Raw genomic sequence first — 13,633 nt, forward strand, 5'->3', positions numbered from 1 at the left:
TTGACTTTCAACTGACAGACTAATTCTGAGTTATTAATAATCAGCTTAGAAGATGCTGACACAATCTACAGATAGTTAGTTGAATATTAGTTGCCAACAAGTTGAAAAAAATATTGACATTCAACAGACACTTTTTGTAAAATCTGTAGATCAACACTTCAAATGCACCTTATAGTCTAGTGGTTAGTTGAATGTACGTATATTAATTGTCTGCTGAGTTGAATGTTAATATAATATACTGTTGACATGCTACTGAATAGCTACAGATAACTAGAATTTCAACAGATAGACTGTCAAAATAAAGTGTTACCACTACGGTATTGTCACGAAATTAACATTAATAATTGTTTTCTTAAGATAACTTGATTTTGTTTCATTTTGTACATCAAAGTAACTGGGATTTGATTTTAAGTTATTTCCAACATGGCTGCTCTCAGCTTCCGTACTTATTTTACAGTTTTCTTATTTTTGTTCCTTTGTAATTTGTATGTATGTTTATTTTATTTTTCTTGTCTTGTTAATTTCACATGCATCTTCTTATATCTGTACTACAGTACATGCTACTGTTGGCACCATCTACTTAGATGCTGAACTGTTTTTGTTGTATGTATGCAGTGACAGTAGAAAGTAGAAATTTATCTAATCTAATCTAATCTAATCTAATCTAATCTAATCTAACATCATGATCATAGAAAATAATTTCTGTTGTTATTTTACATTACAGCTCAGGATGTATTAAATTGCAAGTAACCACAGCAACGGGACGGACATAAGCACAGAGTTTATTTGAGCTCTTGTTTTATTGTTAGACATCAGATTCTCAACATCAGTGAACAATGGTGATGAGACTATGATGATGATGATGGTGACTGGCTGTCACCTGCGTCAGAAGCTCAGGAGGTGCCCACGGAGGTGGTGGTGGAGGAGGTAGAGACTACCTTTCCATCAACAACCTCCTCCACCACTTCCACTATGCGCCTGGTCCTGGTGGTCGAGGTCGTTGAAGAGGAGCTGACACTGCTGAACCAATCAGAAAACAGATCACTGTAAACTAAATGTCCTTGGTTAGTTTTATTGTACAGTACTAATATTTTTGAATTATCTCAGTCTCACCTGCTGCTGCCCTGTCCATCCAGCAGCCTCCTGTATTCGGCGATCTCCATCTCCAGTCTGGTCTTGATGTCCAGCAGCATCTGGTACTCTTGTGCTTGTCTCTCCAGGTCTGCCCTCAGCTGCACCAGCTGCTCCTCCAGAGCGCTCACCTGAAAGTCAAGAAGAAGAGGAAGAAGAATAATACCATTTAAAGTCTGAATCAGACTGTAGAAATATAAAGTAAAATAGTTCAAACAGGTAGAACTTTTTCTGTCTCACCTGCATCTGGTATCCAGCGAGCTGCATGGCATAACGGTTTTGTGTCTCAGCCAGAGTTCCCTCCAGTGACGCTTTCTGCAGAAACAAAGTTTAATGTTATGAACGTTCAACACTTAATTTTCCATCTACACCAAAAATCATTTTTATAGATTTATTTTTGTTTCCACAGTGTCAGCACTGAGCAGCGGATATGATTTGACATGGTTTATACTGATGCTAAAAAAGAGACTTTTCTCTACTACAGAACTTGTTTCCGCTGAGTTACTAAAATGTCAGTGTCCGTCCACACAATAATACTAATAAATATAATTTCTGTGTATTCAAATTTAGATATAGTTTTCTTTATTATTATTATTTTAATATTTAAGTAAATGTTATAAATAGTTTAACTATTTACAAAAATTAAAATTCACTTTAAATTACACACTTAAATGTTATCATAAATCTGTGCCCAGCTGGATCTGTAAGGAGTGATGTCAATTTTGTTGCATATGTCCTGGTCTTGTTACCTGTTATTAATATTAAATTTTAATATTCTATCCTGACATATGCGTTATTTCTTTAAATCCTCAACTGCGGTGCCTGGACAGCGTGACGTGTGTGGTTGTGCTGCTGCCGTGGTCCTGCCAGATGCCTCCTGCTGCTGCTGCCATCATTAGTCATTAGTCATACTTCTTCTGTTATTATACACATATGATTATTGTCACACATGTATACTGCCAGGTATTAATACATACTTTCAACATATTGTACCGCAGTAACCAGAACTATAACTATAATATTATTACTTCCATTAATGTTGTTGTAAGATACTGTCATTACCTGCATATCTCTCTCTCGCTCTCTCGCTCTCTCTCTCTCTCTCTCTCTCTCCCTGTGTCATATGGATTACTGTTAATTTATCATGTTGATCTGTTCTGTACGACATCTATTGCACGTCTGTCCGTCCTGGAAGAGGGATCCCTCCTCAGTTGCTCTTCCTGAGGTTTCTACCGTTTTTTTTCCCCCGTTAAAGGGGTTTTTTTGGGGAGTTTTTCCTTATCCGCTGTGAGGGTCTTAAGGACAGAGGGATGTCGTATGCTGTAAAGCCCTGTGAGGCAAATTGTGATTTGTGATATTGGGCTTTATAAATAAAATTGATTGAATTGATTGAACTTTGTTTATCAAGTACTAAAAAGAAAAGCATGTTTTTCAGTGTTAATCCCTTAAATTAGAGAGTTTTGAAAATGCTGACACATTACAGTAGTTTAAAAAGTAACACACAATATCGAGGCTTCGGGCAAACACTATCTACCTTGCCGTCCATGAAGACAGGTCACAGGGAGACGTGGATGCTGCTCTGCTGCTGTCTGGATGAAAACTCAAATGCTGTTGTCGGGCCTTTTTTTTTTAACTAAGAATTGATGCCATGGGCCAAATTTAAAAACCAAAATATTAAATTAGAAAAAGAAACAGAAAAGAAATGTCTCGCAAAGAAAAGGCACTCGTCTAGTCAGAGGGCAAAGGACACTCACCATGCCCAACTGGGCCTGCAGCTCGATCTCCAGCGACTGCAGCGTCCGTCTGATCTCTGTGACTTCTGACTTGGACGTCTGCAGGGTTTCCTTCTGAACGACCACCTCTTTGTTCAGAGTCTCCGTCTACACAAGCACACAGAAATTCAATCTGTACATGAATTTACCATACAGGTACTCTTTGCATCCACAGGAAGTGATGTCATGGTGTTACCTTGGCCTGGAACCAGAGCTCAAGCTCTTTCTGGTTCTTGGCAGTGATGCCCTCGTAGTACTCTCTGATCTCGGCCATCATCTTGTTTAGGTCTGGTCCTGGAGCAGCGTCTACTGTCACGTCGATCTGACCGCTCATCTGACTTCTTAATGCCAGCATCTCCTGCAGAGAAACAACAGATACAAGAGTTGTGTGTGAGTTTACTTCATACTTGTTTTATTAATGTTCGCATGAACTGAGTCCTCAGAAAGAGTTGCTTGTCCTCTGTTTCTTAAACTCAGTTTCTAGTGGATTTTTCTGTTCATTCAGTGTAATGCAACATTGGGATTTCTTCCTGTCTTGGAGTGCAAAGTGAACTTAAACAAATAATCCAAACAAACTATTAATAAATGAATTAAATACATGTCAGTTCACTGATTAATTGTTACTTGATTGGTTATTTGACTATTGGAAAACTACTCTGCAATAACTTTAATAAACAATCTTTTAAAGCCAAAAGATTAGGCTGCCTCTAGGGGCTGTTGTTAACCCTGTTATTATTGCGAGTGTGCGGCTGTACCAATGTTGATGGTTAAATGTGAAGGATTTGGTGACATCTAGTGGTGAGGTTGCAGATTGCAACAAACTGAAATTTCCCATGTGACAAGTGTGCAAAAATGCAAATGGTCCTATCTAGAGCTAGTGTTTGCTTTTGCGTTCTGGGCTAGTGTAGAAATGTCATGGCGGACTCTGTGGAGGAGGATCTGTCTGTATGTAGATAAAAACACCTCATTACAATGTAAGGAAACAATTCATGGTTTCAGGTGATTTTAAACTAATGAAAACACAGTCATGAATATAATTTAATTCTGCCAATAGAAGCCCCTAAGTCCTACACACTGAACCTTTTAATTAAATTAACCAAGATTAAATTTTTTTTAAAATTGCTTACATAATGTCTGTGCACATCAGTGGAAACGTAAATTTAAAGCCAGATTTAAAGTGTCAGAATGTATAATAACAAAAAACATTGACAAATAAATTTCAGTGTGCTCCAGAGATTAACACAAGTATTAATATCTGGACTGAATATAACCCAGATGTTTTCCTTGGCAGGAAACCTAAAATAGATAGGTATAGGTAGAGTTTTAAATAGGGATGCACAATATTGGATTTTTTGCTGATATCCGATCTGCTGATATGTAACAACTCATTTGACTGATAACCAATACTGATATTGATATGTCAGTTTTTTTCCCTACCTAATTTTAGCGATCATCAAGTCTCTTCTGTAATGGAATTAACATCATATTATGCATGCATAGTCTTATCATGAAGTCCCACCAGCAGATGGAGACATGAAATACAATATTTTTTAATTTATGTAATATTCATTCATTGTGCAAAATAAGAAAAAGCATGTTGGCCACTTCTGATCGTTATTTTAAAGCCAATATTGCCTGATACCGATGATGTATCAATATTTTCTTTTTGTACCAACTGATGAAAATAACACTGAAATGGTATTTTTCATAATGTTTGATTTTACAGATTTTTCTAAGGAGTCCTTGAAGAAACCTGTTTAATTCAATTATTCTTAGGCTAATTTATGAATTATTATACTTTATTATTAAAATGATTAGTTATAATTATGTATTGTAATTTGATCAGTCAAAGTCAAATATGAAAATGACCATAAAAAGATTAAGTTCAGGTTGCTACTGTCACACTAATTCATCATTTATTATGAATTATATAATAAAAAGGAACCAGATGTGACAGGATGTGGTTGTGGTTTTGTTTTAGTGCTCTCTGACCTCCTCGTGGTTCTTCTTGAGGAAGATCAGCTCCTCCTTCAGACCCTCAATCTGCATCTCCAGGTCGCTCTTCGCCATGGTCAGTTCATCCAGGACTCTCCTCAAGCCAGCGATGTCGCCCTCCACAGACAGACGCATTGCCAGCTCATTTTCATACCTGCAGGAGAAGAACAAGGGGGAGGAGGGTGTATTTATACTTAATACAACTTGATATGTAATTAACTACTACTACTACTAACCTATCGCAGTTACTGCTTATAGTATTACTGTTCCTGTCCCCTCCCTCCAGCCACATTCTCAACTCCTCAAAGCCCTTCACTATCATTCTGTATCTGTGCACCAGATGCCCTCAGACTTTCCCACATGTCCCAGTTACCTGTCCTTCCCACCCACTAGCTCACCTGTTCAAACTCTCCTCATCAGTCACTTCCCACTCAGTACTTGTCAGAAGTTGCTTTATGCTGTCATTATTTTTAGTGGATCTTGATGCTGCAGCAGGTGAAGCAGTAAGAAATCTATAGCTTTTAAACACAGATTATCAGGACATCCATCCATTTTCATAATGGCTTATCCTCCTGAGGGTCGCGGGGGGGCTGGAGCCTATCCCAGCTGACACTGGATGAGAGGTGTGGTACACCCAGGACAGGTCACCAGACGATCATAGGGCTGACACATACAGACAGACAACCATTCACACTCACATTCACACCTACAGACAATTTAGAGTCACCAATTAACCTGCCGGTACCCGGAGAACATGCAAACTGCGCACAGAAGGCTCCCTCTGGGATCGAACCAGGAACCCTGTGAGGTGACAGTGCTCACCACCACACCTACATGTCGCCCTTACCAGGACATGTAAGCTTTAATAAAAGACAGATGTTTTCTGCATGAATGGATCTGCCAGACTCCAAACATCATAACAGATCCACTCTTTCATATCATTCAGAGTGTTGAAACAAATTCATGAGCTGAGGTGAAGCCCTGAGGTGCTGCTGCTGCTGCTGCTTCATGATAAAATGTTAATATCTCACCTGTCAATCAAGTCACACCTGTGACTGAATATCAGTGTACAGTGATGTCAGAGTTATCTATCTTTATGTGTGTTGCCATGCTGTTCTGGTTTCAGTAACTCCTGTACAGGTGTGTAAAAACATATCATTCATTTAAACTCACTAAGCATATAGTCTGATCAGGTCTGCTCTAAACTGATGTAGATCATTAACTTTAGTTGTAACTACTGCGGTAGCTACTACAACTGCTACTGTTACTGCTGCTGCTACTGAGTCAAATATTTTTTATCATTTAATTTTACACTTAGTTTTGTGTGTGTTTGTTGCAGTACATGTTGTGAGATTTAAAAGCTTGACGTATTATACATCAGTCAAGTGTTTGAACAATTTGTTTCTCCAGTGAAAAAAACATGAAAATGTTAAAGAAGTTCTTTACAGCCATAGAAGGATTACTGGCAGCCAAAGTGTCAGTGGCCCTCTGGCTTTCACCTGCAAAATTACATTTCTATCAACATATACTGACCAGGAAGTAACTCAAAAAGAGACCACAAAAAGATGCAAAGAAACTGCAAAGAGAAGTAGAATAGCTACAAAATGGGCAAAACAGCAAGACTCGTCGTTTTCACCTTAGTAGTCACAATAGTGAGGTCTAAAATCTCTACTAGTTAGTTGCACTAGTGAGAGGCTCCCCTACTGGTACGACTAATGCTGTTACTACGATCACTATTGTTTCTAGTATTACCACTTCAGTCATAGTAATGTGTGTGTTCACTATGTGTGTGTGTGTGTGTGTGTGTGTGTGTGTCTTGGACTCACTTGAGTCTGAAGTCGTCTGCAGCCAGGCGGGCGTTGTCAATGCTGAGATGGAGCCCACCATTCACTCTGATGGCGCTCTGAATCTGAGAGACACAGATAGAGCCTTAATCACACCACTGTCGCATCACTAGGTTTGGAGGGTGGTCATGATCAAAGGGTACAGATGTCCAATACAAAGGTCTATGCACAACTGGTTGTGCTGGAGTGGGTTGCTATTGGCTGACCTGCATCATCACATGTGAGTAAAACACTCACATTCATGTCTATTGAGGATGGCTGATAGAATGTGTCTCCAAAATATTATATAATATTCATCAGCATGGCTGCTGATAGAAGGTCTTTGTCTAAAGAGATACTTAAAAGAGGGCAGTAGGCTACCACATTAAAATCATAGAAGGATTCTATAAACACAAGGCTTTATGTCAATATCTGCTTTCAGTTTTTTAGATTTTAATGAAGTACTAGTTGTTAGTACTATAGTTGTTTCTTACAGTAATACTCCCCCTCCCCAATATGGACTATAGCTCACTAATTCAGGTAAAACTTTATTGCTCTGCATCAGGCATCACATCCTTGTACCTATTAGGACGAGGAGTGGTTGGTTACCTTGGCAGTGATGTCAGCGATGGTGGCGAAGAAGGCAGTGTAGTCCCTGGTGCTGGGACCGACCTTGCTTTCCACATACTGCCTGATCTTCAGCTCCAGCTCGGCGTTGGCCTTCTCCAGCGCCTTCACCTTGGCCAAGTAGGAAGCCAGGCGGTCGTTGAGGTTCTGCATGGTGAACTTCTCGTTGCCGATGATGCTGTCATCCATGCCGGACACGCTGTAGCTGCTTGACGAGGAGTAGCCTCCCCCCATGCTGCCATGTCCACCCATGGAAGAAGAGGAGATGCGGACCCCTGTATTTCCTGCTCCTCCATACACACTGCCAGCCTTCCTGACTGATACCAGTCCACCACCGAAGTTGCTCAGGGAGCCGCTGGAGCTCCGTACCGAGAAACTGCGATTGTTGAAGGAGGCCATAGTGGATGCTGCCTTTCTGCTCTGAGACGACAAAGAGATGAGAGTGAGGAGCTGCAGGACTCTCCCCTCCTATTTAATACTCTTGCAGCTAACGATCACTCAGCAAACAGCATGATGACTGCAGGTGGGGTGAGGAGACAGGTATGTGCACAGGAGGCCTGTTCTGGGTGTGTCAGGGTATGGCCAGGGAAAAATGTAACCTTTAAACATGCTTACTTGCGTGACATTTATGAGGTTGGTTTTTCAATGCCAGGGTTTAAGGTTTCCTGAAATCTGCTTTCATGACCTTAGGATTATAATTTCTGAGGAGGAACATGTGTGAACGAAGTTGTCCGAACAGGCAGCAAAAGCCAAAGTTCAGTCATTCCAAAGTTCAATTTCAGAAGTATACTGTAGTAAAACTTCAGTGAAAGCTTTTCAGAATGTCAGTTCATTTGTGAAATGGGTGTGGGCGAAATAATTATACCCTGAGAGGGAGTCTAAATGGCACCAAATAGAGGTGTGAGTTAATAGTAGCTTGTGAAATCAATCCTCTGCAATTACAATGAAAGAAGTCTGGTTTATTGCCTCTATCACACAAAGCAAGTATATTCAGTTGACTGAAACCCACTGGAATGGCATGAGAGAGCATGACCTGCAGAAAATATTGGGAAAAGGTCAGATCAGATCCTCTGCAGATGTAATAAACTTTTTTTTCTAAACGTTAAATATTTTTGGCCAAAAAAGTTCAACATTTGTTCATACGCAAAAAAATCAAATCTGGGCATAAAAATGTTTCTTACCAATGGGTTTTCTGAAACATTTCTAATTATTGACAAAATTAGAACTGGTTGGTTTACAGGATACCAATTTGAGGCATAGTGAACTTTGTTGAGTAAGTCATATTGTTACATAACAATTTTTCCCCATCAGGTTTGCAGGAGTTTACTGCAAAATATGTGTTTGTTGTTGTTGTTAACATTAAAAACAAATAAATACTGTAAATCTAACTCTTGTCTTCACTGGAAATAACCCAGTTACCCAACATTCATCCACAAGTTTCCTTGGAGTCCTGAGTGATGAAACACTAAGCTGGAAGAGTTATATTCAGTCAGTCTGCATTCAAATGCCTGAATATATTGGCATTATTGGCAATATTATAAATCTGGGTATTCAGAATTGTTAACAAATTATTTTTTGTAACATAATTTAACCTTACCTAATATACTCACTCATAGATCACTTGGGGTATTTATGAATTTTTAACATAAATATTGACCTAACTTGTATTTTTATTTAGAAAATTTTGCATCACCGTGTTTGCTTCCTGTGCTTTGTAAAGTAATTTTGCAACCTAATTGTGATGTACATAATCACACTTAGCAAAAATTTAAAAGCAACACTTTTGTTATTGCTCTAATTTCCCAAGGTTTAAGGTAGCATCTAAAGACTGTGTGATTTTGAGACGAAAGATGACTAACATGAAGGAAACGTGGCGATGATTTTGGGTCTAAATTGATGGTCCTACACTAGGGTTTTGTTAAAACATTTGATTCATCCGAGTCAAATCGATCTTCATTTAAATTACCTGATATCGATTCTTGAAATCCGAGATCAAAATTTTAATATATGCTAATCTATTAACGACCATTGTCTTGAGAAGCTCCAGTGTTATAGGCTCTTTTATCTGTAACTGTTGGCTCATGCTTTATGTTTTGGTGGAATTTAATATGCTGCCACAGCCTCTCCTCCTGCTGTCTGTGTATAGGGGCTGCTGCGCCACTTTTACGCACAGACAGACACAGACACAGACACAAAAACACGGAGTAAAGATGTAGCAGATGTACACTTTCAAGATAAAATCAATTTAACAAGCTGAGACAACAAAGGGTAGCCCAAATATAAGATATAAACACTAAATTTGAGAAGAAAATTACTTAAAACTAGTGAAATTATCTGTCCATGCAGCAAGTAAATTTTACTTGATAAGAATTCTTGAAATAAGATTTTTAAATCCAGAAATAAGTTGTCCCTGGTAAGTATCCAAAAGGGTTAAAATAAGCTACAAATGCTGATTTTCAGATCAAAATACTTGAAATCAAACTTGATTACTGCCCAATAATAAGTGAAAAATACCAAATATAAGCAAATAATTACTTTTTAAAAAAATTATTTTCTCATTTTTAGTAAATCAAGGTTTAAAAACAAGAAAAGAAATTACTAATTTAAGTAAAGATTACTCAGCATTAGTACAGTATGATTACACTGTGTCTTGATAGAAGTTGGTTTATCTTGAAATAAACCTAAATCCATATTAAAACCAAACCCAAAAACTTAAAACCAGACCTTATTCTAAGATTTTCCTGGCTGACTCTACTGAAATAACAAGCAGGACATGTATGATAAGCATCAACATTTATTTAACTTTCAGGAGTAATAACTACACCATCAACACTGGGTCAGGGTTTTTCCACAATCTTAAAATCAAAATTAAAACATTTTAAGACTTTTTAGTAGCCCAAACAAGGACAACATTAATTTGGCACAGAAATCACGCATACACTGTAAATGCCAAAACAAGATGACCCACTGAAAACGAATAATACAAATCATAAAATGGTCAACCTGACTCAGTTAAAGTGCCATATAAAATTTGAGACCTCCAGAAAATACAAATAGAACCTTTTAAGAATGTGTGGGACCCCTGGTGAGGTATTTCAGCAAATAACCATAACACGCTGGACAAAACATGCAGAGTAGTTTGCCAAGTCAGGAGCAAAACTACTGAAAGGTGCTGCAAACCAAAACAAGCACAACTGTCCTGACACTAATGCTGCTTGGCATTCACCTATTTTTCAATGAATGATTTCCATTCAGCTATTGCTTTCTTATATGTGCTAGTGGCATCCTGATCATGGATGGCATCACCAACTACCTCTGTCTGGATGACAAAGAGGAGTGTTGCAACACATTTTGGGTATGTCAAGTGCAAAGTGTAGTAGTATGCCATTAACACCAACATTCCTTCCCAAAAATCCTCCTGGGGGAGGGTGCTCACTGGCATGTTTCCCACGGCAACAATGCAGACTGTCCCATCGAAGAGCAGCACCGGTGAGGACAGACGCCGCTTTTCCAGGTATAGCACAGGGTCCTCACCTGGCTGGAATAGAATGACAAGGACATTATGGTGAAGAGTTTGAAGATAAGTTGTGCTGTGCGTCAAAACCGCTTAAAAGAGGCTGCAACAAATGAATGGCATCAAGAGTGCTATCAACAGTTTATGGTTGGATTTACTGTTGGAACAGAGGAAATGAACATGAATTAGTTAACTAAAAGAAAAAAATTAAGGAGTGCACAATAAAACTCATTGTCATCATGATATGAACATGCACAATAAACACATCACAAAGATGGTTCAAAACACAATGAATGAATGAATGAATGAATGACTGATACAGTTAATTTTGCTTTCTATTATGTTTATATTAGTATGAGATGTTGTGTCTATTGATCATGTTACTTGGTCATATTACCCGACCACTAATAATCACTGCACCTGTAATGTCAGCCTCATGCCCTGATGAAGGCTCCTCAGTGAGTTGCAATGCGTTGGCCTTATATCTTACCCAGTCCATGTTTAAATAAAGGATTTTTATATTGTTTTAACAAAATCAGAGTGCCTCGGACCTTTCTTCCATTTTTGTCTTCATAAATTAGTTCACATTGACAAGTGAACTTCAAAATTTTAAATTTAAGAACTGTGAGCCTGAATAATTTAATTTAATCTCTATTGAACTTCACTTTTAGGTAGCTCTTGTTAAGTGTGAACATGCACAACAACGGGAGAAACTGAAGGACACATAACAATGGCTGGCAAAGGACCAACATAACGTTCCTCACCTTGAGGATATGAAGAAGAGCGTCACTGGCATTTCCAAGCCGCTTTGGTGGTGGAGGAGATGGTGAGGGGAAAAGTGATGGGAGTGCATTGAAGAGGGCGATAGTGAAATCCACTATGGAACAGAGAAAATGGCACTTAATGGAATGGTTTGAACATGGTTGATATAACAATAGATTTGGTATATGGAACTGCAACTTACCTCCACATCCAAGGGGAAAGGAGGTTTCAGGGCTTTCTTCCACACGCCATAGAACTGCACCTTAGCACAAAAGTCTGCCCATCTTCCCTTCATTTCCTCTATGTATTTGCAGTTGGTGCCATCAATGATGCGACGCAGCTCATCCATTGCCTAGGACAAAATAGTGCTCTATTATTCAGCCACTGACCAAGAATAAAACAAAGCAGCCTACACAGACATAAACAAAGAATTCAAACAAAGGTAGTTAATTAAGAAACTTACATTTCGAAAGTCTTTAAAGCATGGGTTTGCCTCAAAGATTTTTGTGGGTCGGTCTTCTTCCTTTGTAACATCTCCCACAATGAAAGCCCGTCTGGCCTCAAACTCAAGGTCCAAAAGTTGTGCAACATCTCTTTGGTTGGGTTTTGCATTGGGGTTCTTGTACATGTTGCTCAAAGTTTTGTAGTGCCTCGCCTGCATCTTCCGACTGTCCTGGCCTGCTAAAATTGATAAAGCAGGGCATGGGGAGAGTCAGGGAAAGACATTTTATAGTAAACACTTTGACACTTCCATCAGAGACAAGAAATCATAGTTCATTTGTATGTTTAAATTACAAGACATTATTTTAGAAAGTAATTGTAGCAGTCAATATGGGCACAATAATGAAACATCACTACTCCCCCCACTAGACTTGAAAAAAAAATCTATAGAAAATGTAAGGTACACATATCAGAAGTACTATTTCTGCCAACCTCAAATCTGAAAGGCAATAAAGCTTGAGTACAGCAGTAATTTCTTAATGAAATTTTTAGAAATTCCTACAGTTTTTTAAAGTTACTTTATCTATTTCATCAGCAATTTTTAATAAAAATGCATTATGATACATAACTTGGCTTAAATGCATGTTTGAGATGCTTCACTGTAAAAGAATGTGTCAAATCAAATGAAGTTAGGCTAATATAATAATTTGTGTAATACTGCTCACATCAGATGGATGGATAAAAATCTTTCGAATAATTCGCACAACATAAAAATGCAAAAAGTTAAAGAATCACTACACAAATGCAAAAAAAGAGAGAATTACTCGCACACTGAGGTCCACTTGCTGAATAAATAATTCAATTAACACAAACAACGTTTCTGTCACAGACCTTCATCGCATTTCTCATGTTGTGTTTGTAAATTAAATTCTTTATTGAGCAAGTGGACAACAGTGTGCGAGTAATTCTCTCTTTTTTTGCATTTGTGTAGTTGCATTTTCTTAATCTAAACACAACAAGTCTTCTTTTTGGGTGTGCGAGAGATGTTTTGATTTAAGTAATTTGATCTCAAGATCTAGCAGGCTGCGAGGTGGCAAAAGGTGAAGGCAGGCTTACCAACAACATTTTCTGCAGGTGCAGCTGGTGGAGCTGTCACAGTCCTGGGCAAGGAGCCTGCAGCTGAGTTGGATAGTAGTGGTGAAGCCATGTTGCTGTTGTTTGACTTCCTCAGCACACTGGAGGGTAGCTGTGGTGGGGATGCTTTTTCTGGGGAAAATAATTGAAAATTATTCTAAACTTAAGTAAAGAAACAAACAGGAAAGCACAGGCAAATATACAGACAATACTGTGTCTGCCTTGAAATACAATCTGACTCATGAAATGGAGGCATGTACCCTCATTAAAAGGTTTTCATGTACAGAAACCAGTACTATGACAGCACACTTTTTTCCCCACTTTAAGCACACACCTGCACTGGAGTTGTCCTCGCTGATGTCATCATTGCTCTCAAGAAGAATGGTATTAGCACTTGAGCCGCTTGTGTCGCCACTTATGTCACCATCTGACCC

General features: G+C 38.6%; 1 protein-coding gene across 2 annotated transcripts; it reads right to left on the minus strand.

Annotated features, from left to right (window-relative positions):
• Positions 1-766: 766 nt before the first annotated feature.
• On the minus strand, positions 767-7,824 carry LOC125879613 (keratin, type I cytoskeletal 13-like). 2 transcript variants are annotated; one of them, XM_049561577.1, is made up of 8 exons: positions 7,331-7,824; positions 6,725-6,807; positions 4,896-5,052; positions 3,100-3,261; positions 2,886-3,011; positions 1,372-1,446; positions 1,114-1,262; positions 767-1,017 (listed from the first exon to the last, which is right to left on the minus strand). In XM_049561577.1, the coding sequence occupies exons 1-8, from the start codon at positions 7,745-7,747 to the stop codon at positions 894-896; spliced, it is 1,293 nt and encodes a 430-aa protein (XP_049417534.1). In that variant the 5' UTR covers positions 7,748-7,824; the 3' UTR covers positions 767-893. The 2 variants fall into 2 exon arrangements, with proteins under 2 accessions (XP_049417534.1, XP_049417533.1); XM_049561576.1 differs by having other exon boundaries at positions 767-1,020; positions 7,331-7,820.
• Positions 7,825-13,633: the final 5,809 nt, after the last annotated feature.

This window comes from Epinephelus fuscoguttatus, linkage group LG19 (genome assembly GCF_011397635.1).
Source record: "Epinephelus fuscoguttatus linkage group LG19, E.fuscoguttatus.final_Chr_v1".
Classification (NCBI taxonomy): domain Eukaryota; kingdom Metazoa; phylum Chordata; class Actinopteri; order Perciformes; family Serranidae; genus Epinephelus; species Epinephelus fuscoguttatus.